The sequence below is a fragment of the Octopus sinensis genome, linkage group LG29 (genome assembly GCF_006345805.1).
Source record: "Octopus sinensis linkage group LG29, ASM634580v1, whole genome shotgun sequence".
Lineage (NCBI taxonomy): Eukaryota > Metazoa > Mollusca > Cephalopoda > Octopoda > Octopodidae > Octopus > Octopus sinensis.
Window position 1 is genome coordinate 5,077,688 of NC_043025.1, and position 27,500 is coordinate 5,105,187.

The 27,500-nt window shown below is 41.8% G+C and overlaps 1 protein-coding gene across 1 annotated transcript in view; it reads right to left on the minus strand.

The window, feature by feature from the left end:
• Window positions 1–27,500, minus strand: part of LOC115225997 (homeobox protein cut-like 1) — a 94,342-nt gene that overhangs the window by 33,843 nt on the left and 32,999 nt on the right. The window contains exons 7-14 of the mRNA XM_036514794.1: window positions 27,284–27,358; window positions 24,878–24,984; window positions 23,436–23,620; window positions 20,007–20,744; window positions 8,048–8,101; window positions 6,164–6,279; window positions 3,923–4,015; window positions 2,640–3,729 (exon numbers count right to left, since the gene is read on the minus strand). Of these exons, the coding sequence (XP_036370687.1) occupies window positions 2,640–3,729; window positions 3,923–4,015; window positions 6,164–6,279; window positions 8,048–8,101; window positions 20,007–20,744; window positions 23,436–23,620; window positions 24,878–24,984; window positions 27,284–27,358 (2,458 nt within the window). The remainder of the gene's footprint in view (window positions 1–2,639; window positions 3,730–3,922; window positions 4,016–6,163; window positions 6,280–8,047; window positions 8,102–20,006; window positions 20,745–23,435; window positions 23,621–24,877; window positions 24,985–27,283; window positions 27,359–27,500) is intronic.

The window sequence follows — 27,500 nt, forward strand, 5'->3', positions numbered from 1 at the left end:
TAATCATCGGTATATTATTGTTATTTTACTTTTAATATTTCTATTATATGTAATTTTCTAGATGGTGTAATTTAATTGTTCATTGCAAATTGATAAAAGGTGGGGTTTTTTCTAATTTATATATATATATTATATTTTGTGAAATTTGATTTAGTATTTCTGAATTGAATTTTTCCCTGTAAGTTAGGAATAATATTCCCTCGAACAATTATCATTTATATGTGGCTGTGTGGTAAGTAGCTTGCTTACCAACCACATGGTTCCGGGTTCAGTCCCACTGCGTGGCACCTTGGGCAAGTGTCTTCCACTATAGCCTCGGGTCGACCAAAGCCTTGTGAGTGGATTTGGTAGACGGAAACTGAAAGAAGCCCGCCATATATATGTATATATATATATATGTGTCTGTGTTTGTCTCCCGCAACATCGCTTGACAACCAATGCTGGTGTGTTTATGTCCCCGTCACTTAGTGGTTCGGCAAAAGAGACCGATAGAATAAGTACTGGGCTTACAAAGAATAAGTCCCGGGGTCGATTTGCTCGACTAAAGGCGGTGCTCCAGCATGGCCGCAGTCAACTGACTGAAACAAGTAAAAGAGTAAAACAGTATATATATATATATATATATATATATGAAATTATGATATATGTAAACAAAGTTTGCTTATTTAGAAGCATTGAGATGTATTTAAATATACAAATATGGAAATATTTTACTCTCAAATGCAGAATAATAATGGTGAATAGCAGAAATATGAAAGAGCATCCTTATATTGCAGAAAAATCTGTTAGTGGCCAACCATGAGACTGGGCGCTAGCAATTTTTTTTTTTTGCAATATCAGGATGTTCTAAGCCTATTTCTGCTATTCAGAATTATTATTCTACATTTGAGAATAAAATATTTCCATATCTGTATGTATGTATATATATATATTATATTATATATATATAAATACGCCAGCTAAACTTGTACTGTTTATTAGTCGTAAGACACCCGGGGTTTTTACCATTATTGTTTTTTGTATTTATATTCGTGTGGCATCGTCCGTTTTTCTGTCCCTGTTTCGTATACATTCGATCCTTTTTCTAAGAAATCTAATGCTCGTAGCTTAGTTTTTCCTTGGGGCTGGCCGGATCAGATCGATCTCAAGATTAATCAGCCGAAATTGCTAGGATGATCCGGTTCTTGACTGAAGATTGAAGGCTTGGAATATCCCGTCCGTGTTTTTTGTATCGTCTTCTAAATGTTTTACGTTCTTGTCCCAGTTTGTATTTTTCTACATATAATATATATATATATATTATTAATGGTTAGGGAATATAATAATTCCAAGCTAACAGGGAAAAAAATTTCAATTCAGCACACTAAATCAAAATTCACAATATATTATACTCATATATATATATATATATATAGAATTTAGAGCCAAACCACTATTTAATTATTCCATCAATAGTGTTTGATTTGTTATGAGATTTTTAGAATAATAATTAGAAGATATTTTATTAATTTCTATGTGGTTATTATAGATAATATCTTTTCACTATTGATGGAATAACTAGACAGCAGTTAGTCTCTAAATTCTAATTTATATATATATAGACATACATTTATATATACATACACACGCACCCGCATGCATACTATATACATCTTCATCTTTTAATTTTTAATTGCTTCTGCCCTATGGACTGTGGCCAAGCTAGAGCACCACCATGAAGAATTTTTAGTCGAATGTATCAACCCCACTGTTTTGTTTTTTTAGTTTCTTCTGCGAAACTTCTAAATTATGAGGGACATAAACAAACCAATACCAATGGTCAAGAGGTAAAGGGACAGGAATGATAGTCACACACACACAAGTGCCACAGGCTTCTGTGCAGTTTCCGTGTACCAAATTCGCTGACGGCACATTGGTCAGCTTGAGGTTACAGTAGAAGACACTTACCCAAAGTGCCATGCAGTGGGACTGAACCCAAAACCCTGTGGTTGCAAAGTGAGCTACTTAACCACACAACCATGCCTGCATCTATGTTCTTGCACTCTTTTACTTGTTTCAGGCATTTTGCTGTGGCCATGCTGGAGCACCGCCTCAAAGGGTTTTCAGTTGAAGAAGTCAAACCCAGGACTTATTCTTTGTAAGTCTTGTACTTATTCTATCAGTCTCCTTTGCCGAACTGCTACGTTACAGGGACGTAAATGCACCAGCATTGGTTGGGGGGGACAAACACAGACACACAAATATATATATATACACATATATACGATGGGCTTCTTTCAGTTTCCATCAACCAAATTCACTGACTAAGTTTTGGTTGGCCTGAGGCTATAGTAGAGGACACTTGCCCAAGGTGGTGTATATAATTCACTGATATATATAACAGCAGAAGATTAAAACAATGTGGTGAGAAAACAGGAAAACCTGGGGTTTTAAGAAGAAGAAAAATAAGGAAAGAAAAACAATCCCTGTGTGATATTTGTTCTGCCCAATTAGGCAATCCCTTGCCACTCTCAACAATGTAGTGAAGCTATGAACTGAGATATGACAAAGTTGTTGTTCACCAAATATGATGTAAAATAAAAATTAATAATAAAGTAACGAGGAAGGTTAACGATGGGGGTAAAATTAAGGAGACTCACCAGAAGAACTCGACTCTTGACTCTGTGAATTACTGCGCATGAGTTTATCCGGTGGGATTCTGTATTGTGAAGCAACAAGTTTCGGAATCGCCTCTCCATCTTCAAGGAAGATCTGCATTCGAATAAATGGTTCACGACCTTTCTGTGTCAACATGTGCCACGGCTTGGGTCTTGCAAGTAGATCACTAACGCTACCCTGGGAAAGTCCAAGAACATTCTCACCAAATAGCCTTTGGCTGATTGAGTATTGACTGAGTGTTTCTTTCACCTGTTTCACCAGAATATCGGTGTCGATATTGGAATATTTGTCAAACTGTTCTTGAGTTATTGGTGGCAAAACAGCTTTGAGGGGTTTGGTGGATGGCGTGCCAACATGAGATCGAGTGGTTAACGAATTAGCAATATTTTGCATTCGCTGCAAAGGTGATAAGCAGTCGGAAGGCAAATAGGAAGAGAATCTTGAAGGCTCATAGCTGTCCTGGCCATTAAGACGTGGCCGAACCAGGCAAAAGGCACTTCCTGAATGTCGGGTGCTATCGGCAAATGCTGCTTCCGTTGTTGGTGTCTGTGGCGCGCTATGGGGTTTACTAAGATCGATTGGACCATTTGTCTGAGACGCATTCTCTTCAGAAGAATTGTCCGGTGGTTCTGTTTTGATGTTCACTTTATCCTGCTGATGGAAACTTTCCTGTGACTGCGGCGTGTTTCGGTGAATGTTCTGTGCAATACGAGCAAGTTCTTGTTGGTACATTGTACTTGCTGCCACGTTACCGGCGCTCTCTGCTGCCTGAGCGAGCTTTGTCAACTCCTCGCGATAGATGCGGGTCACCATTTCTTTGGCAGCCATCTCGCGCTCTTTGGAAGAGGAATTCTGCGAAGAGATGTTCTTGTGACTGTGTTTACGCTCGGTTGGGGTACCAGATTCACTGCGACTTCGAGAAGAGTTCACAGAGACAGCTGAAGGACTAGACCGACCGATTGAGTTCATTGTCGCTGTGCCATTTGTGGAGGTCAATGAACTTTTGGAAGATGACACAGTGTTCTTGGAGTGTTCCTTGTATCCGGCAGAAAGTGGTACGGGTGTAGACACCTGAGGAATATGGATAAGAAAAATCAAGATTGAGTCATGAAGATGGTGATAATTATGAAAATGATGATGAGGATGCTGATAATGGTCGTGATGATTGTGATGGAGATGACAGCAATGATTGTAACAATAAAAGAGATGAGAAATGATGTGGAATTTGGAGAGGTGAAATGGTTGAGTGGGTGAGTTGACTTACCTGCAATGGGTGACTTAAATTTGTGGTCAAGTCATGTACGACGGAAGGTGATCGTTGCTGGCTGGTATGTTGTATACCAGAAAAAGATTTACCCTGAATGGAAAGAAGAACTTCACATTATTCATATGGATCAGATTAAATTTGTTGAGGCAGATCTTCTAAGGCTGGATGCCTTTTCTATCTAGCTGACCCTCACCTTTTCCCAATATTAAAAAATAAGGCTAAAGCAACCTCCTTGAGCCCTATGGACTCATAAGGGCCAGTTTCCTAGCTTCCATGGTGTATGTAGATAGATAGATAGATAGATAGATAGATAGATAGATAGACAGACAGATAGATAGAGTGGTTGGTGTTAGGAAGGGCATTCAGCTGCAGAAACTTTGCCAGATCAAATTGAAGCCTGGTGCAGCCATCTGGCTCACCAGTCCTCAGTCAAACTGTCCAACACATGCCAGCATGGAAAGCAGACGCTAAACAATGATGATGATGATTATATATATATATATATATATATATATATATATGTATTGAAGGCACTTGGCTCAGTGGTTAGAGTATAGGGATCACAATAATGAGGTAGTGAGTTTGATTCCTGGACCAGGCTGTACATTGTGTTCTTGAGCAAGACACTTTATTTCGTGTTGCTCCAGCTCACTCAGCTGTAGAAAAGGGTTACCATGTCACTGGTGCCTAGCTGTATCAACCTGGGTGACTGATGGTTTTCCATAAACAACTTTGCTCAGAGTTGTTCCTCGCAGAGTAACATTCTAGGTGCAATCCCTTCTTGGGGTGCGCATGGCCTAGTGGTTAGGACACGGCACTCAGAATCACAAGATTGTAGTTTCAATTCCCAGACCAGACAGTGCATTATGCTCTTGAGCAAAAGACTTCACCTTGTGTTACTCTGCAATCACTTTGACCCCTTATGTGTGGTGCACAGTGCACCTGTTCGGACAATGTCAATATGATGGAGAGAGTGAGCACACCCATTTGATCATTATAAACAAAACATTTGTGCAGGCCATATGTTGTCTTCGGCAGGAGAGACCATAGAGTATACATATATTTACTCCCAGGATAGGATGCTGGTCAGTTGCAAGCTTGCTCACATTTGCCAGCCGAGTGGACTGTAGCAATGTGAAGTAAAGTATCTTGGTCAAGAACACAAAGCGTTGCCTGGTCTGAGAATAGAAACCACAATCGTGCAATGATGAGTCCAAAACACCCTAACTACAAGGCCACAGGCTTCCACACCTTTTTCCAAGCAAGGTAATAATTCCCCAACGCCAGACATATTTTTCACAGAAGGCTGGAAACGAATAAAATTGCTTGTATGACACTGATGTTCATTTACGACCACCACATGATGTCAGCACAGGCGTACACACATGCATGCACACACACAAACATTAGATCGTTAGCTCCTACACACATTTTTTTCTCTCCTTATATTTTTCTGTGTATCTTTCTGTCGAAGAGTGTAGGCTCGAAACGTAAAAGACTTTTTCTATTCCTGAGTGCTATACTAATACATTTGTTTGTTTGTACTCCACCTACCTTCATCTTTTGTTTATTTTCGTAAACCTTCCTGTTATATATACATATATATATAGGACCGTTTCAGTTGTTGTCACAGATTTGGGAATCAACTAAGAATCATTCAAAGCAGTGCCCCAGCATGGGCACAGTCTAATGACTGAAACTAGTAGAAGATTAAAGATATAGTCAGACTGTCTACAGAGAACTAGAAAATGCATAAATCTGGGACACTTCAGGTCCCAAGCTTCCCAGTAAATTGGTCGGGTAGTGTACTAGAAACTTTACAAGAATTGGCAATAATACACAACATTGAGCCATTTGATTCGTTAGTGTCTTTCTACACTGAGGCCATGAAGACAGTAATTGTCCTGGTATTGCTGGCCTTGTGCAAAACTTTGAAACCAAATATTTTCACGACTCAAGGGAGTGAGCTGGCAGAAATGTTAGCATGTCAGGCAAAATGCTTAGAATTGTTTCATCTGTTTTTTGATGATGGGAATTTGAATTTCCCTGCGGTCGACTTTCATCCTTTCAGGGTTGACAAAATAAGTAGCCATTGAACACTGGGGGGGTCGTCGATGTAATGAACTTACTTTTATTCCCAAAACTGCTGGGCTTGTACTAACATTTGAAACCCTTATTTCCTGCACTCATTCAGAGTGCAGCGTGTGATTAGTGAACAAGAATAACGCCAACACTTACATGTTCCGATGACTTCATCTTCATGGCGTGTTGAGCAGCGCTCAGAATTTGGTTGATGCGTTCTTCTGTAGCGGAATCTTCCCTCTGAGTACTAGTGATCAAACCTTGAGATCCAGCTGAAACAGGGCAAACAAGAGGTTCTAGAACCAACAACAACAACAACAACAGCAACAAGTGTAGGTTTCAATAAGGGAAGGGTTTTTAATAAGGGAACAAGGGACAAATCCCCTCTCTCTACCCCCAACAGAAACCAGTGAAAGTATATACTGAGGTAGCATTTTTTTCTCTTTTCTCTTTTTACTTGTTTCAGTCAATTTGACTGCGGCCATGCTGGAGCACCGCCTTTAATCGAGCAACTCGACCCCGGGACTTATTCTTTGTAAGCCCAGTACTTATTCTATCGGTCTCTTTTGCCAAACCGCTAAGTGACGGGGACATAAACATGCCAGCATCGGTTGTCAAGCAATGCTAGGGGGACAAACACAGACACACAAACATATACACACACACACACACACACATATATATATATATATATATACACATATATACAACGGGCTTCTTTCAGTTTGCGTCTACCTAATCCACTCACAAGGCTTTGGTCGGCCTGAGGCTATAGTAGAAGACACTTGCCCAAGGTGCCACGCAGTGGGACTGAACCTGGAACCATGTGGTTGGTAAACAAGCTACTTACCACACAGCCACTCCTGCACCTATATATATATATATATATATATATATATATATATATATATATATATACACACAATGGGCTTCTTTCAGTTTCCGTCTACCAAATCCACTCAGAAGGCTTTGGTTGGCCTGAGGCTATAGTAGAAGACACTTGCCGAAGGTGCCACACAGTGGGACTGAACCTGGAACCATATGGTTGGGAAGCAAGCTACTTACCACATAGCCACTCCTGCGCAAGTAACTGCATATGATGGAGGACAAGGGTGGGTAGGTGGAAATGAACAAGAATAAAGGTGCAGGCATGGCTGTGGGGTTGTGAAGCTTGCTCTCCAACTATGTACTTTCAGGTTCAGTCCCACTGCACAGCACTTGAGGAAAGTGCCTTCTACTATACAGCTGGGCCAACCAATGCCTTGTGGTGAATTTGGTAGATGGAAACTGTGTGGAAGCTTTCATCATATATATGTGTGTGTGCGTTTGTCCCACTTCCACCACCCCTACCACCACTTGACGACTGGTGTTGGTTTGTTGCGTCCTTGTAACTTGGCCGTTTGTTATAAGGAGTAGATAGAATAAGCACCACATTTACAAAAAAAAACAAAACAAATAGGCGCAGGAGTGGCCGTGTGGTAAGTAGCTTGCTAACCAGCCACATGGTTCTGGGTTCAGTCCCACTGCGTGGCATCTTGGGCAAGTGTCTTCTGCTATAGCCCCGGGCCAACCAATGCCTTGTGAGTGGATTTGGTAGACGGAAACTGAAAGAAGCCTGTCGTATATATGTATATATATATGTGTATGTATATGTTTGTGTGTCTGTGTTTGTCTCTCTAGCATTGCTTGACAACCGATGCTGGTGTGTTTATGTCCCCGTCACTTAACGGTTTGGCAAAAGAGACTGATAGAATAAGTACTGGGCTTACAAGGAATAAGTCCCGGGGGTCGATTTGCTCGACTAAAGGCGGTGCTCCAGCATGGCCGCAGTTAAACGACTGAAACAAGTAAAAGAGTAAAAGAATAAACTGGGGTCGGTTTGTTTGACTGAACCCTTCAAAGCAGTGCTCAAATACATCTGGGGGAACACAAAAAAAAAAAAAAAAAAAACCCCAACAAAATACATAAGTGGATTAGAGGGAGAGACAGAGAAACAGATTAATAGATAGACTTGGATTATATGAGAGAAATTAATCTTACCTGGCTTCGTATAAGTTTCCTTTAACACACTATCTGGTGGCTGCTTTTTTATACCTGCAATGTTTAAAAAATTTGCCTAAATATAATATCAACACAGTGAGGATGGGACACAGTAGTTGTAGAGCCAGTGGTCATTTCAGTGATTGTAGTAGTAGTAGTAGTAGTAGTTGTTTGGTATTAGTTGTAGGGGTTAGGGTTAGGCGAGCTGGCAGAATTGTCAGCACGCCAGGCGAAATGCGTAGCTGTATTTCGTCTACCGTTACATTCTGAGTTCAATTTCCGCCGAGGTTGACTCTGCCTTTCATCCTTTCGGGGTCGATAAATTAAGTACCAGTTACGCACTGGGGTCGATGTAATCGACTTAATACCTATGTCTATCCTTGTTTGTCCCCTCTATATTTCGTCCCTTGTGGGCAATAAAGAAATAAGAAACGTTAGCACGCTGGGCGAAATGCTGAGCAATATTTCGTCTGCCACAACGTTCTGAGTTCAAATTCCACCGAGGTCAACTTTGCCTTTCATCCTTTCGGGGTCATTAAATTAAGTACCAGTTACGCACTGGGGTCGATGTAATCAACTTAATACCTATGTCTATCCTTGTTTGTCCCCTCTATGTTTCGTCCCTTGTGGGCAATAAAGAAATAAGAAACATTAGCACGCTGGGCGAAATGCCGAGCAATATTTCATCTGTCACAACGTTCTGAGTTCAAATTCCGCCGAGGTCAACTTTGCCTTTCATCCTTTCGGGGTCGATAAATTAAGTACCAGTTACGCACTGGGGTCGATGTAATCGACTTAACTCCTTTGTCTGTCCTTGTTTGTCCCCTCTATGTTTCGCCCCTTGTGGGTAGTAAAGAAATATATTAGTTGTAGGGGGTCACTGTAGTACTTCTGCAGGGCTCCTCGGCATAGTCATTGAACGGGAGGCATGAAAAGAAACCTGGCACCGCACACAGACGCAAATGCTTCAGGCAGTTCTTAGGGCTTCTGTTACAAAAGCAGAGGCCGTAATGGCAGTCTTCGGCCCCTCACCTTGGTAACCGGAGAAAAGAAGAAGAACGCGGTTTGCTGGACAGACACTGGCTGGAGAAGCAAGGGCGAAACGTCCAGCGATCTCCTTCTCCGGAAAACCCATGCACAGACATACAGGGTCCAAGAAGAGTTGATAGCATTCGACATGTGGCAGACAGTGGATGCCAAGACGAGGACATGGAGGCTGGTGATGGAAGATCAGGACATTTGGGGTGGAAGAGTAGCATTGGATGGATGGATAGCAGTAGTAGTAGTAGTAGTAGTAACAGTAGTAATGGTGGTAGTAGTAATAGTAGTGGTGGTGGCAGTAGTACTAGTAGTAGTGGTGTTGGTGGTAGTAACAGTAATAGTAGTGGTGGTAGTAGTAGTAATAGTGGTGGTGGTGGCAGTGATAGTAATAGTGGTGGTGGTAGTATCAGTAGTAATAGTAGTGGTGGTGGTAATAGTAGTAGTGGTAGTTGTAGCACTATTAATAGTAGTGGTAGCGGTGATAGTAACAGTGGTGGTGGTAATAGCAGTAGTAGTAGTGATAGCAATAATGGTGGTAATAGCAGTAGTAGTAGTGATAGCAATAATGGTGGTGGTGGTAGTAGCTGTAGTGGTGGTGGTAGTAGTAGTAGTAGTAGTGACAGCTTGTTTTGTATGCTTCATGATTTCTCAGCTACTTTCATCTCCCATGGGACAATTCCAGTTATGTAGCAGTTCCACCCCAACCCCCAACCCCACCCCATGAGAAAAGGTTGCTAGCCACCTATTCACGCCTTCACCCTTTCTGTTCTGGGATAAGGGACACGGTGACCGCTCCCTTATGACTCTCCTCTCAACAATGTCATTGATTCAGAAGAGAGAGAGAGAGAGGGAGGGGAGAGCAGGGAAGCAAATGGTGTGGTTGTCTATACTGACCCCAGCGTATGGCTGGTACCTTTATTTATAAACCCCTGGAAGGGTAGAAGACCAAGTTGGCCACAGCATGATTTGAACTTGGAACACCACAGAAAGAACAAATCTATTTACAGTTTGCAAAATCAGAGGGACAGGACCCATGGGGTTTGTGGGGCCTTTTCACCTAACCCTCCCTCATATTGAATTCTCTTAAAATGGAAGGATACATTCAATAATGCAAACCAGATGTGATGGGCATGGTTGGAATATTTTTGATCAGAAGTCTGCTCAATCAGAGATGGCTCGGGGTTAAACAAAGGCCATGAATCTTTAGGAGCCTCTTCAGGGTCACATGATGTGCAAGAAATAGCAGCCAATTCCTCTTAAAAAAACCCCCCAGATGTGGTGGACATGGTTGGAATATTTTTGATCAGAAGTCTGCTCAATCAGAGATGGCTCAGGGCTAAACAAAGGCCATCACCAAACATAATTTCTATAATGAAAGGAGTGGGGGGGGGAGAGAGAGAGAACGGAAGAGCATGAATCTTTGGGAGCCTCTACAGGGTCACGTGATGTGCTTGAAACAACAGCCAATTTCTCCTCAAATCCACACTCTTCTAAACCAAAGCAAAACAAAGAACACCGTGGATAACTGTAGTCCTAGATGCATTGCTTCAATAAACACCTGAAAATAAGAATTGGGGTGGTGGGCAGGGTGCATGTGGCTTTGGTCATGTGACCGTTCAATCAGGAAGGCCTGACCTAGGGCTAAATAACAACAGCAATGGCAACATAATAGAATGAATCATGATGATGATAAAATGTTTTATTTGTTTCAGTCATTGGACTGTAGTCAGGTGGGGAGGTCACCCCTGGATGGGTTAGGTTGAACAGATCAAACCAGGTGCGTATTTTTAATGCTTGGTACTTATTCTATCATTCTCTTATACTGAACGTTAAGTCACAGGGACATAAACAAAGCAACACCAGTTGTCAAGTGGTGATGGTGGTAATTATGCAGAGGTGAAGGGTGAATGACAAACAAAAAGGATACACAAACACACACACAAATCCTCATCATCATCTAATGCCCGTTTTCCATGCTGGCATGGGTTGGACGGTTTAACTGGGGTCTGGGAAGCCAGGATGCTGCACCAGGCTCCAGCCTGATCTCGCAGTATTTCGACAGTTGGATGCCCTTCCTAACGCCAACTATTCCGTGAGTGTAGTGGAGGCGCAATGGCCCAGTGGTTAGGGCAGCGGACTCGTGGTCATAGGATCGCGGTTTCGATTCCCAGACCGGGCGTTGTGAGTGTTTATTGAGCGAAAACACCTAAAAGCTCCACGAGGCTCCGGCAGGGGATGATGGTGATCCCTGCTGTACTCTTTCACCACAACTTTCTCTCACTCTTTCTTCCTGTTTCTGTTGTACCTGTATTTCAAAGGGTCGGCCTTGTCACTCTCTGTGTCACGCTGAATATCCCCGAGAACTACGTTAAGGGTACACGTGTCTGTGGAGTGCTCAGCCACTTACACGATAATTTCACGAGCAGGCTGTTCCGTTGATTGGATCAACCGGAACCCTCGTCGTCGTAACCGACGGAGTGATTCCCCATTCCGTGAGTGTAGTGGGGGCTTTTTACGTGCCACCGGCACAATGTATATATCTGTGTGTATAAATATAGATGTGAAGGCACATGGTTCAGTGTTCAGAGCATCAGGCTCACACTCACGAGACAGTGAGTTTGATTCCCAAACCAGGCTGTACATTGTGTTCTTGAGCAAGACACTTTATTTCATGTTGCTCCAGTTCACTCAGCTGTAGAAATGAGTTGTGATGTCACTGGTGCCAAGCTGTATCGGTCCCTTTCCCTTTCCTTTGGATAACACTGGTGGTGTGGAGAGGGGAGGCCGGTATGCATGGGCGACTGCTGGTCTTCCATAAACGACCTTGCCCAGACTTGTGCCTGGGAGGGTAACTTTCTAGGTGCAATCCCATGGTCATTCATGACCGAAGGGGGTCTTCATCCTTTATGTGTGTGTGTGTGTGTGTGTGTATATAAATATATATATATATAGATAGATAGATAGATAGATAGCTAGATAGATATGTAGGTAGATATGTATGTAGAGGCAGAGGTATGGCTGTGTGGTAAGAAGTTTGCTTCCCAACCACAGGGTTCTGGGTTCAGTTCCACAGCATTGGCAAGTGTCTTCTACTATAGCATTGGGCTGACCAAAGCCTTGCAGATCAAAGATGGAAACTTAAAGAAGCCCATTGTATTTATGCGTGTGCGTGTGTCTCTGTCTGTGTTTGCACCTGACAACCACTTGACAACCGGTGTTGGTGTGTCTACATCCCAGTAACTTAGCGGTTCAGCAAAAGAGACCAATAGAATAAGTACTAGGTTTTAAAATTAAACCCTGGGGTTGATTTGGTCAACTAAAAATTCTTCAGGGCAGTGCCCCAGCATGGCGATAGTCTAATGACTGAAACAAGTAAAAGATAAAAGATATACCTATTTCTTTATTACCCACAAGGGGCTAAACAAGGACAGACATAGGTATTAAATTGATTACATCGACCCCAGTGTGTAACTGGTACTTAATTTATCGATCCCGAAAGGATGAAAGGCAAAGTTGACCTCGGCAGAAAAGATAAAAGATATACCTATTTCTTTATTACCCACAAGGGGCTAAACACAGAGGGGACAAACAAGGACAGACATAGGTATTAAGTCGATTACATCGACCCCAGTGCGTAACTGGTACTTAATTTATCGACCCCGAAAGGATGAAAGGCAAAGTCGACCTCGGCGGAATTTGAACTCACAACGTAACGCAGACGAAATACCTATTTCTTTATTACCCACAAGGGGCTAAACACAGAGGGGACAAACAAGGACAGACATAGGTATTAAGTCGATTACATCGACCCCAGTGCGTAACTGGTACTTAATTTATCGACCCCGAAAAGATGAAAGGCAAAGTCGACCTCGGCGGAATTTGAACTCACAACGTAATGGCAGATGAAATACCGCTAAGCATTTCGCCCGGCATGCTAACGTTTCTGCCAGCTTGCCGCCAAAAAAGATATAAGATCTTATAAAAAAAGAAAAAAGATATACCAACAGCCAAATGATGTCAATGAGGGAAAAAGTATAGAAGAAAGGTTATTTCGATGTTATATCAAGTACAAGCTAATTCTACCCCAAGACCCAACACTAACCCCTCACAACAATTTAGTGTCATTCGGGGGGGGGGGGAGAAAAAAAAAAGAAATTTAATTCAAGTTGAAATTGGAAGAAATAAAGTTTGTGCAATGTTGAATAAGAGGAGTGAAAACGAAGACAGGCAGTCGTTAGGTTAATTGAGATTAACGATAATGATTTAATCCCAGAAGGGATTTACAACTGGGTTTCAGATGGTGGTGGTGGCGGCAGTGGTGATGACGGTGAAAATGACAGGAATGCAAATGATATGTAAATTAGGAATGGGAAAAATAGGAAATTTAAGCAAAGGGCCGTGAAATAATTGTAGAAATTATTGGATTTAAATTAAAGGGAGGAGGTGGTGGTGGTGGAGGAACAAACAGATAAAACACACACATATATATATACATATATATATATATATATATATGTATATATATATATATATATATGTGTGTGTGTGTGTGTGTGTGTGTGTGTGTATACATATATACATACACAAGGACAAGAATAGATACATGCAAGAACATGCACAGATGAATGCACACACACATGCACACAAGAAAAACAAATATAACACAGATACCACACACACACACACACACACACACACAAATGTACTCATAAGCATATTTAAAAATTCCAAAAATATATATATATATATATAGGCGCAGGAGTGGCTGTGTGGTAAGTAGCTTGCTAACCAACCACATGGTTCCGGGTTCAGTCCCACTGCGTGGCATCTTGGGCAAGTGTCTTCTGCTATAGCCCCGGGCCGACCAATGAGTGGATTTGGTAGACGGAAACATATATGTATGTATGTATATATATATATATATATATATATATATATATATATATATATATATATATATATATATATATGTATGTGTGTGTGTGTTTGTGTGTCTGTGTTTGTCCCCCTAGCATTGCTTGACAACCGATGCTGGTGTGTTTACGTCCCCATCACTTAGCGGTTCAGCAAAAGAGACCGATAGAATAAGTACTGGGCTTACAAAGAATAAGTCCCAGGGTCAATTTGCTCGACTAAAGGCGGTGCTCCAGCATGGCCGCAGTCAAATGACGGAAACAAGTAAAAGAGTATATGTATGTATATGTAGCCACAGGCGTGGCTGAGTGGTAAGAAGTTTGCTTCTCAACCACATAGTTCCGAGTTCAGTCCCACTGCGTGGCACCTTGGGCAAGTGTCTTCCACTGTAGCTTCAGGCCAGTCAAACCCGTGTGAATGGATTCGGTAGACAGAAACTGAAAGAAGCCTGTCACACACGCACACATATATATATATATATATATATGTGTGTGTGTGTGTGTATGTATATATATATGTATGTATATGCATATATTTATGCGTCTTTGTGTCTGTTGGTTCCTCAATGGCAACCCACGATCAGCAAAAGAGACCGATAGAATAAGTACTAGGCTTACTAAGACTAAGTCCTGGGGGTCGATTTGTTTGACTAAAAAGTGGTGCTCCAGCATGGCCGCAGTCAAACGACAGAAACAAGTAAAAAAGAATAGACAATTATGCCCTCTTCCCCCCAGCACCCCCACCACCTGCGAAGGCAATGTTAATTAGGAAAAAGTAAAAATGTGGTGTGGGTGAGTGGGTGGGGAAAGGACGGTAACGAAGAGATTTAGAAATAATTACAAAGAATGCAATAAAGCAATGAAGGAAAATCTAGGTGGAGACGAAATGAGATGAAGAATAGTTGGAGTGCAAAGATGGCAAAATCCACCACGGACACTATCTGAAGAGTGTGCGTCGTCATGATGGGCTTAGCCAAATATTGTTAAGAAGAGAAGATTTTTAATTGAAGATTTAGGGTATACATGTGTGAGTGTGTGTGTGGGGTTTAGATGTATGTGTGGAGGTACAACGCCCAGTGGTTAGGGCAGCGGACTCGCGGTTGTAGGATCGTGGTTTCAATTCCCAGACCGGACATTGTGAATGTCTTAACCACTATGCCATATGCCCAGAGGCATATGGCATAGTGGTTAAGCGCTCAGGCTACTAACCCCAAGATTCCGAGTTCAATTCCAAGCAGTGACCTGAACAATAATAATAATAATAATAATAACATCGGAAAATACCTTAGGAATGAGAACCAGGTTCGAAATTTCCCCAAGACACCTGATGATGGCTGGAGGGTATATCAGCTGAAACGTTGTGTTAACAACAAACAAGATGAGGACAAATATCCATCGAATGTAAATAATGTATTGTGAACATTTATTAAGCGAAAACACCTAAAAGCTCCATGAGGCTCTGGAAGGGGCTGGTGGTGAACCCTGCTGTACTCTTTCACCACAACTTTCTCTCACTCTTTCTTCCTGTTTCCTGTTGTACCTGTATTTCAAGGGGCCAGCCTTGTCACAGTCTTATATCATGTTGAATCTCCCTGAGAACTACATTAAGGGCACACGTGTCTGTGGAGTGCTCAGCCACTTACACGATAATTTCACGAGCAGGCTGTTCCGTTGAACGGATCAACTGGAACCCTCATTGTCTCAACTGACGGAGTGACACACACACACACAAATGTACTCATAAGCATATTTAAAAATTCCAAAAATATATATATATATATATAGGCGCAGGAGTGGCTGTGTGGTAAGTAGCTTGCTAACCAACCACATGGTTCCGGGTTCAGTCCCACTGCGTGGCATCTTGGGCAAGTGTCTTCTGCTATAGCCCCGGGCCGACCAATGAGTGGATTTGGTAGACGGAAACATATATGTATGTATGTATATATATTATATATATATAATATATATATATATATATATATATATATATATATATATATGTATGTGTGTGTGTGTGTGTTTGTGTGTCTGTGTTTGTCCCCCTAGCATTGCTTGACAACCGATGCTGGTGTGTTTACGTCCCCATCACTTAGCGGTTCAGCAAAAGAGACCGATAGAATAGTACTAGGCTTACTAAGACTAAGTCCTGGGGGTCGATTTGTTTGACTAAAAAGTGGTGCTCCAGCATGGCCGCAGTCAAATGACGGAAACAAGTAAAAGAGTATATGTATGTATATGTAGCCACAGGCGTGGCTGAGTGGTAAGAAGTTTGCTTCTCAACCACATAGTTCCGAGTTCAGTCCCACTGCGTGGCACCTTGGGCAAGTGTCTTCCACTGTAGCTTCAGGCCAGTCAAACCCGTGTGAATGGATTCGGTAGACAGAAACTGAAAGAAGCCTGTCACACACGCACACATATATATATATATATATAATATATATATATATATGTGTGTGTGTGTGTGTATGTATATATATATGTATGTATATGCATATATTTATGCGTCTTTGTGTCTGTTGGTTCCTCAATGGCACCCACGATCAGCAAAAGAGACCGATAGAATAAGTACTAGGCTTACTAAGACTAAGTCCTGGGGGTCGATTTGTTTGACTAAAAAGTGGTGCTCCAGCATGGCCGCAGTCAAACGACAGAAACAAGTAAAAAAGAATAGACAATTATGCCCTCTTCCCCCCAGCACCCCCACCACCTGCGAAGGCAATGTTAATTAGGAAAAAGTAAAAATGTGGTGTGGGTGAGTGGGTGGGGAAAGGACGGTAACGAAGAGATTTAGAAATAATTACAAAGAATGCAATAAGCAATGAAGGAAAATCTAGGTGGAGACGAAATGAGATGAAGAATAGTTGGAGTGCAAAGATGGCAAAATCCACCACGGACACTATCTGAAGAGTGTGCGTCGTCATGATGGCTTAGCCAAATATTGTTAAGAAGAGAAGATTTTTAATTGAAGATTTAGGGTATACATGTGTGAGTGTGTGTGTGGGGTTTAGATGTATGTGTGGAGGTACAACGGCCCAGTGGTTAGGGCAGCGGACTCGCGGTTGTAGGATCGTGGTTTCAATTCCCAGACCGGACATTGTGAATGTCTTAACCACTATGCCATATGCCCAGAGGCATATGGCATAGTGGTTAAGCGCTCAGGCTACTAACCCCAAGATTCCGAGTTCAATTCCAAGCAGTGACCTGAACAATAATAATAATAATAATAACATCGGAAAATACCTTAGGAATGAGAACCAGGTTCGAAATTTCCCCAAGACACCTGATGATGGCTGGAGGGTATATCAGCTGAAACGTTGTGTTAACAACAAACAAGATGAGGACAAATATCCATCGAATGTAAATAATGTATTGTGAACATTTATTAAGCGAAAACACCTAAAAGCTCCATGAGGCTCTGGAAGGGGCTGGTGGTGAACCCTGCTGTACTCTTTCACCACAACTTTCTCTCACTCTTTCTTCCTGTTTCCTGTTGTACCTGTATTTCAAAGGGGCCAGCCTTGTCACAGTCTTATATCATGTTGAATCTCCCTGAGAACTACATTAAGGGCACACGTGTCTGTGGAGTGCTCAGCCACTTACACGATAATTTCACGAGCAGGCTGTTCCGTTGAACGGATCAACTGGAACCCTCATTGTCTCAACTGACGGAGTGACACACACACACACACACACACACACACGCACGCGCTGATTGTAACTGACAGAGTGCCACGATCTGTGCATGTGCAGCATCGGAGTAAATTGGATTAACCATTAAGCAAAATAAGCCCATGTTCAGGATATCAATGGAAGTGAGTGGTGGTGAGGGAACAACACAAAAATGGTAAATGGTTTATGGCACAAAAGAAATCACTTTAACCCTTTAGTGTTCAGATTATTCTGTTAAATGTAATGCTTTTTTATTTAAATTGTTTAGAATTAATCATGCATTATCTCATAGTTTTGAGGTTTCAATGATGTGATTGTTTATTTTTAGAATGACATTGTAGGGTAGGTGTGAGAGACAGGATCTGGCCTTGTTTTGAATTAATCATGCATTATCTCATAGCTTTGAGATTTCAATGATGTGATTGTTTATTTTTAGAATGACATTGTAGGGTAGGTGTGAGAGGCTGGATCTGGCCTTGTTTTGAATTAATCATGCATTATCTCATAGCTTTGAGATTTCAATGATGTGATTGTTTATTTTTAGAATGACATTGTAGGGTAGGTGTGAGAGGCTGGATCTGGCCTTGTTTTGAATTAATCATGCATTATTTCATAGCTTTGAGATTTCAATGATGGGGTTGTTTATTTTTAGAATGACATTGTAGGGTAGGTGTGAGAGGATGGATCTGGCCTTGTTTTGAATTAATCATGCATTATCTCATAGCTTTGAGATTTCAATGATGTGATTGTTTATTTTTAGAATGACATTGTAGGGTAGCTGTGAGAGGCTGGATCTGGCCTTGTTTTGAATTAATCATGCATTACCTTATAGCTTTGAGATTTCAATGATGTGATTGTTTATTTTAAGAATGACATTGTAGGGTAGGTGTGAGAGGCTGGATCTGGCCTTGTTTTGAATTAATCATGCATTATCTCATAGCTTTGAGATTTCAATGATGTGATTGTTTATTTTTAGAATGACATTGTAGGGTAGGTGTGAGAGGCTGGATCTGGCCTTGTTTTGAATTAATCATGCATTATCTCATAGCTTTAAGATTCCAATGATGTGATTGTTTTTATTTTTAGAATGACATTGTTGGGTAGGTGTGAGAGGCTGGATCTGGCCTTGTTTTGAATTAATCATGCATTATCTCATAGCTTTGAGATTTCAATGATGTGATTGTTTATTTTTAGAATGACATTGTAGGGTAGGTGTGAGAGGCTGGATCTGGCCTTGTTTTGAATTAATCCTGCATTATCTCATAGCTTTGAGGTTTCAATGATGTGATTGTTTATTTTTAGAATGACATTGTAGGGTAGGTGTGAGAGGCTGGATCTGGCCTTGTTTTGAATTAATCATGCATTATCTCATAGCTTTGAGATTTCAATGATGTGATTGTTTATTTTTAGAATGACATTGTAGGGTAGGTGTGAGAGGCTGGATCTGGCCTCTTATTGAATTAATCCTGCATTATCTCATAGCTTTGAGGTTTCAATGATGTGATTGTTTATTTTTAGAATGACATTGTAGGGTAGGTGTGAGAGGCTGGATCTGGCCTTGTTTTGAATTAATCATGCATTATCTCATAGCTTTGAGATCTCAATGATGTGATTGTTATTTTTAGAATGACATTGTCGGGTAGGTGCGAGAGGCTAGATATGGCCAGTTTGAATATAAAACATGTAGAATATTTGGACCGGATATGGCTGGTTTGAACACTAAAGGGTTAAACCTGCTAAAATAATATTCAAAATGGTTTATATGATCAGAAAATATAATTTCAAAATGTTCGCTAAGTTAGCTATTGGCCGGTAAAGGTTTTAGTTGCCAATACTGCATCCTTCAAAACTTCCATACTTCCTGAGATTTGCCAACACTACACTTGATTATCTCCCCTCCATACATACGCTGAAGCATGGAACAAACTGCCGGCATCAGTTGTTAGTTGTCGGAGCACTGCATTTTTCAAAACTTCCATGCTTCCTGAGATTCGCCAACACTACACCTGATTTTTCTCCCCTCCATACACACACAAGCATGTATCTGACTCATACATTGTTCGCTTTCCAGACATTTCTACATTACTGCATATGCTTTATATGCACTTTCTGACAAGTTGTGGTGCACTTGAGCACTGTATACAATAATTTCATAATTATAAGACATTGTAGATCTTTAGCTGGGCTAAAGAGTCACATTCGATCAGAGCACCAGTAACAGTTAAGCTTCGTGCAATGGCCATACTCGATAACGAGGGGGGCAGCCATAATTATGCACATGAAAAAAGAAAGAAAGAAGGAAAGAAAGAGACTAAGAAGTCAAGATGCAAACTTACTTTTTTTCGGTGAAATAGCTTTCAGAGCTAAAATATTAGATTCGTCAGCGCACCAAGCATGCATTTTCCGATACGATTCGCGGCCTTTTTCTGTCAGTTTATCCCAAGATTTCGGTTTGGAGAGCAGCTCACTGACCGTTCCCTGAGACAACCCAAGAACTTCTTTGGCGAAGAGTCTCTGACCAATGTTGTGCATACTTAGCACCTCACGAATTGTCTTGGCAACCCCACTAGTGTCCAGAGTTTGGTTTTTGCCATTGGAGGAGTTTGCAGTGGCACCGACACCTTGCTCCTGTTTCACGACCACCGACGGAGGCATGTAGTGGTGGTGGTGGTGGTGGTGTGAGGTGGGCGAGTGTCCGTTGCCGTAGCTGAGAAACTGCTGCGAAGACTGCTGTGACGACGACTGCGATGACTGCGATGATTGCGATGACGATGACGAAGACGATGGCGGTGGCATTTGACAGTTTGTGGTGGTGGTGGTGGTGGTGGTGGCGGGTGGAGGGGAGAACGGGACGTGATTGGATGTGTTGCTGTTGTTGTTGTGTGGGGACGGGGGAGGTGGGTGGTTTTCAACGGGTAGAGGAGGAGGAGGTGGAGGTAGTCCGTTACTTGTTGGGGTGCTCGGATTACCGGGGCCAGACGAGTTGTGCTGTTGGTGAGACGTAACTGATTGCTCCCCTAGCATTGTAGAAAATGCTTCTGTATTGGCAAGAGTATTTGAATTGGTATTGTTGACTGTGACGGAGAAAAACAGAGAAGAATTAATTAATTAAGTTATTAAGATATAATTATACACAGTATTTAATTAGGTCAATGGTCCTTAAATGGGGTCCATGCAACCAAATACTAAAATGGGGATCCACAATAATAATTTAAGGGCCCCTGGAAAATATTTTGCTTTAGATGATTGGTTTTGTATTGCAAGAAACATCTGGATTGCTTTCTTTAACATTTTTACATAGTTCAACCTACACAAGTTAATGTGTGGAAAACAAAATAGGAATTTTGAAAGAAGTTTCTATAAAACTAGTTTTTAAACATCAAATAGTAATCAAAGGGATCCATAGATAAGAAATGGTTAGAGAACCCCAGCTTTAGATGTATGTATTGGTCATGTATTGCAAAAAACATTTAGATTTCTTTCTAATGTGTGAGAAACAAATTAGGAATTTGGGAAGAAGTTTCTATAAAACTAGTTTTTAAACATCAAATAGTAATCAAAGGGATCCATAGATAAGAAATGGTTAGAGAACCCCAGCTTTAGATGTATGTATTGGTCATGTATTGCAAAAAACATTTAGATTTCTTTCTAATGTGTGAGAAACAAATTATGAATTTGGAAAGAAGTTTCTATAAAACTAGTTTTTAAACATCAAATAGTAATCAAAGGGATCCATAGATAAGAAATGGTTAGAGAACCCCAGCTTTAGATGTATGTATTGGTCATGTATTGCAAAAAACATTTAGATTTCTTTCTAATGTGTGAGAAACAAATTAGGAATTTGGAAAGAAGTTTCTATAAAACTAGTTTTTAAACATCGAATGGCTATAGGGGCCACTAGAATGAAATAGTAATCAAAGGGGGTTCATAGATAAGAAATGGTTGAGAACCCCTGCTTTAGATGTATGTATTGGTTATGTATTGCAAGAAAGAGCTAGGTTTCTTTCTCTAACATTTTACATTGTTCAACCTACACAAGTTAATGTGTGTAAAACAAAATAGGAATTTTGAAAGACGTTTCTATGAAACTAGTTTTTAGACATCAAATGGGGGTCTACCAGAATAAAATAGTAATCAAAGGGGTTCATAGATGGTTGAGAACCTCTGAGTTGGGGTAATCTCTATGTTACCAAATTTACTGTTAAAATACAATGACTTTGTTTTAATTAACTTTGGTAATAATGAAGAATTTAATAAAATAACTTTATCCTTATTAAACTGGATTAAAGTGGCGAGCTGGCTGAATGATTAGAATCCTGGGGTAAAATGCTTAGAGGCATTTCGTCCAAAGATGGGAAAGAGATGTCAGCAGGCAACTACAGAAAATCGAACCTGATACCTCTAAGATACCAGCTGGGAGCTCTGAACCATTAAGCTAAGCTGTCACAAATACACACACACATACATACACGTATGACAGGCTTTGATACAGTTTCCATTTAGAAAGCCTACTCAGACGGCTTTGTGGTGCCACACAAGGAGAGCAGGTGGCTGGAAGCAAACTCCTTAACCACACAGCTATTTCTGAACCTATGATGATGATGATGAGGAGGAAGAGGATCTTCATCATCATCATCATCATGTATATGGCACTCGAGCCCCGTGCTAGTAGGGTGTTAAGAGCACCATCCGAGCGTGATCGTTGCCAGAGCGGCTAACTGGCTTCCATGCCAGTGGCACGTAAAAGGGCACCATTCGAGCGTGATCGTTACCAGCATCGCCTTACTGGCACCTGTGCCAGTGGCATGTGTAAAAGATTCGAAAGAGGTCGTTGCCAGTACCGCCTGACTGGCCCTGTACCGGTGGCACGTAAAAAGTACCCACTACACTCTCGGAGTGGTTGGCGTTAGGAAGGGCATCCAGCTGTAGAAACTTTACCAGATCAAGATTGAAGCCTTGTGCAGCCATCTGGTTCACCAGCCCTCAGTCAAACCGTCCAACCCATGCTAGCATGGAAAGCGGACGTTAAACGATGATGATGATGATATAAATACACGGAACAGACTGAATCTTCCATGCTGGCAAGGGTTGGACGGTTTGACAGGAGCTGGCCAGGCAGAAGCCTATACCAGGCTACTGTGTCTGTTTTCAGAGCATCCACCATCTGCTGACCAAATCTGTGGCTGGTGCAAAGCCCCAGCTAGGCCAAGGGCGACATGACGTGTATTATAGACTAGCAGCATAGCCCGGCATTGCCCGGGTATGTAAGAGCCCCTGGAGCAGACATGATGCTCGCTGTGAATTTAAAAAAAATTCCTGCCAATTTGTTAAAGATATTGTCGAAAATATGTCATCTTGAATTTGAACGCGATTTCCAAAAATGGCATGATTTTATCGATTTTTTCTGATGGTAAGGTATTGCATGGAAAACTAACATCAGAATTAAGTTTCTTAGGGTAACATTAAGCTTCACCATGAGTTTGGTGAAAATCGATTGTAAGTTGCGAAAACTACAACAGAAAATGTGTTGCAAATAAAAAGCTTAGATTCTCGACCCATGTCGAATTTATCGATTTTTTTCAGAACTGGGGGAACTTTTCAAAATTTTCACTGCGTTGGTTTTGAATTATGACATTGGGCTATGTGTGTGTCAAGTTTCATCAGAATCGGTTGAAAGCCGTGGTCAGGGCGAGGGTACAACCTGACAGACACACAGACAGACAAACTGCCGTTTATATAGAGAGAGATATAAAAGTGTGACTCACCGGAATTTTCAGATTCTGTTAAATTTAATGGCTGTGAGTCAGAATCTTGCTGCTGCGTTGGTGTGGACCTATGTTCACTTTTGGCTTTGTCCAGCAACAACAACATCTCGAGAGACCTTTCAGACGTTGGAGACGATGACTCTTCATCGTCACACAGCTCGGTGAACTCAGAGGACTTCATTGAACTGGAAAGAGAAGAGAGAGACAGTCAATAGGGTGGTGGTGGTGGTGGCAATGGGTGATTGTGTTGGTGGTGGTAGTGATGGAGGTGGTGGTGGTGGTGGAGGTGGCGGTGATGGTGGAGGTGGCAGTGATGGTGGAGGTGGTGGTGATGGTGGAGGTGGCGGTGATAGTGGAGGTGGCGGTGATGGAGGTGGTGGTGGATGTGGTGGTGATGGTGGAGGTGGTGGTGATGGTGGAGGTGATGGTGGAGGTGGCGGTGATGGTGTAGGTGGCGGTGGAGGTGGTGGTGATGGTGGAGGTGGCAGTGCTGCTGGTGATGATGACAATGGTGAAGATGAAGTGGAATCTGGTAGGGGAAGAAAGAGGTGAGGGGAAAAAAAGAGGAAGTGGTTGAGATAACAGAGGAGCAAAGAGTCTGGGAAATGTTTCTGGTGAAATTTCCTAGAACTAGCTGGAGAGAGCGGGAAGTCTGGACACAAAAGGGGCTTTGGCAAGAAATAAGTAGGGCTGTCGAGCCAGGAATGGATGTGTGTGTGTGTGAGAGAGGAGAGAGAGGAGAGAGAGAGAGAGAGAGAGAGAAAGAAAGATAGATGAGAGAGAGGGGGAGAGAGAGAGAGAGAGAGAGAGAGAGAGAGAGAGAAAGATAGATGAGAGAGATAGAAAGCAAAGGATTTGTAAAAGGATCGTGGAGGTGGACGAAGGCAAAACCTGCAGAGATGTGCCAGAATGAAAGGGTGGGGCTCAAAGACACAACAGACACACATAAAAGTTTACACACACACACACACAAACAAACATACAGATGCGTGACATCTTGGGCAAGTGTCTTCTGCTATAGCCCCGGGCTGACCAATGCCTTGTGAGTGGATTTGGTAGACAGAAACTAAAAGAAGCCTGTCGTGTATATGTATATATATATATGTATGCATGTGTGTGTTTGTGTGTCTGTGTTTGTCCCCCTAGCATTGCTTGACAACCGTTGCTGGTGTGTTTACATCCCCGTCACTTAGCGGTTCGGCAAAAGAGACCGATAGAATAAGTTACTGGGCTTCCAAAGAATAAGTCCCGGGGTCGATTTGCTCGACTAAAGGCGGTGCTCCAGCATGGCCGCAGTCAAATGACTGAAACAAGTAAAAGAGTGAAAGAGTAGAAGAGTAAAAGAGTATACATATTCACACATTGGCTCATGCATATATACACTCATGCAGATCAACATAACACAGTTCACACACATAAATGCACAACAGTATGAGACTTACCTGAGGTTTTGCTGTAACTCTTCAAATTCTTCCTTTGATTTCAACTTGAGTTCCAGGAGATGGAAGGCCTTGTTCTTCCTGCTGATGGCCAACTCTAGCTTGGAGATCTTTAGTAAGGAGAAACATAAAGGTTTAGCAACAGAACACAACACACACACACATATATATATATGGCACATAAAAAGCACCCACTACACTCACCGAGTGGTTGGCGTTAGGAAGGGCATCCAGCAGTAGAAACACTGCCAGATCAGACTGGGCCTGATGAAGCTTTCCGTCTTCCCAGACCCCAGTTGAACCGTCCAACCCATGCTAGCATGGAAAGTGGACGCTAAATGATGAAGATGATATATATATATATATATACATAACACACACATTCTCATCCTCATCATCATTCAATGCCCCCTTCTCCATACTGGAATGAGTTGGGTTACTTGGAAGGATCCAATGGGTCCAAGGAATGCATTAGGCCCCAACGTCTGCTCCAGCATGGTTTCTATGGCTGGACGACGTCCCTAATGCCAACCACTTAACTGTGGGTACTAAATGCTTTTCTCATGCCCCAGCACAAATGAGGTTGCCATACAGGTCACAGGCCTATGAAACCTGAGGGGAGGGGCCTTATGCTAGCATATGCATGTACATGCATGTTATACATATACAGTTATATATATATATATCACTCTGAGTGGTTGTTGTCATGAAGGGCATCCAGCTGTAAAAACCCTGCCAAAACAGACACAGTAAACCTGGGGTAGTCTTCTACTTGGTTGGCTCTTGTCAACCCGTCCTGCCCACACATGCATGGAAGATGGACATCAAACGATGATATATATATATATATATATATATATATATATATATATATATATATCTGTGGAGGCGCAATGGCCTAGTGGTTAGGGCAGCAGACTCGCAGTCGCAGGATCGTGGTTTCGATTCCCAGATCGGGCATTGTGAGTGTTTATTGAGCGAAAACACCTAAAAGCTCCACGAGGCTCTGGCAGGGAGTGGTGATCCCTGTTGTACTCTTTCACCACTCTTTCTTCTGTTGGCCTGCTCGCTTAGCCAGCGGGGTGGCGTCATTTGAAGGCTAAAACAATGCGAATGCATTGTGACCAGCGATGTGTAACAACATCTGATGGTCTGGTCGGTCACATGATCACGTGATATATATATATATACATATATCTGAGTGTGTATGATGATGTATAGAAGAATATATTAATCAATGAAATTCCAGCTTAGTCTGATTTTCACGTTTTATTATTTGCAATTTTTACAATTTTACAATATTGAAATATGATATATATGTATATATATATATATATACACACACACACACACACACTGTGATAAAACTAGAACTTTCATGTGTTACACAATCATCAGACTGATGTAGTGACAGTCGTGTGCGTATAAAGGTATTATATACATATATATATATATGAATGTATATATATATACACACACATATAATATTCTTATACGCACACACACACAGAGGCCCACAGCTCTTCAATATCTTCCCGAAGAACCTGAGAGACCTGCATGGGGTTGATGCAGATGTCTTTAAAATAAAACTTGATCTCTTCCTGTCAGGTGTCCCGGATGAACCAACTTCACGGCAGGAGGTGCAGATGAGGGCAACTGCATCGAACTCTCTCATGCACCAAATGGCAATTGCTAAAAAGCATTCGTGAAGTAAAATCATGTAGCAACACCGAATGGCGGTGCTCCAGCATGGCCACAGCTCATGAGCTGAAACTACGGTCATTCGGAATGTTCACAGCAGCCATATTCCTATCACTCTATGTCACGCTGGTGAGACCCATATTGGAGTATGGGATTCAAGCCTCTTCTCCTTATCTCCTCAAAGACATACAGCATCTCGAAAGAGTCCAGAAGCTGGCTACCCGCATGGTTCATGGTCTCAAAAATTTGTCCTACGAAGAAAGGCTGAGGACGCTTGACCTTTATTCTCTTGAAAAACGCCGCCGCCGTAGTGATCTCATTCTCGCCCACAACATCATAAGCGGAAAGTGTAACCTCTCGAAAGAGCTGTTCTTCACTCCTGCTCCAGAGCGTCGGCTGTGGGGTCATTCCGAAAAGCTCTACCTGCGACGATTTCATCTCAATCGAAGGAGAGGAGCTTTCTCCGTCCGGGTTGCGGATCCGTGGAACAAGCTGCCAGACGAGATGGTGAAGATGCCGACGACCGCTTTGTTCAAAGCCTCCCTGGACCTCAAGTGGCCTGAACTCTTTACATGAACACCACCCTGTACTTAACTCCATGTCCCCCTACATGGCCTTGCTATTTGCTTTTGAGCCAAATTAACTAACTAACTAACTAACTAACTAAAATAAAAAAAATAAAGTAAAAAATAATACATATATACTTACTCGAGCTGACGTTGATTCTTGTAAGCTGCTATATGTAGCTTGTAGTTTCTGTATATCTTCCACAAGTTGACTTATCTGTAATACAGAAAGAGATAGAAATGAATGAATGACAAAACCCGCAGACACACAGACACATGCGGTGTAGAAGCAAGCTTCTTAACCGCACAGCTAGGCTCACACTTATACATTATCAACCATAGTCAAATGTCTGCTACTT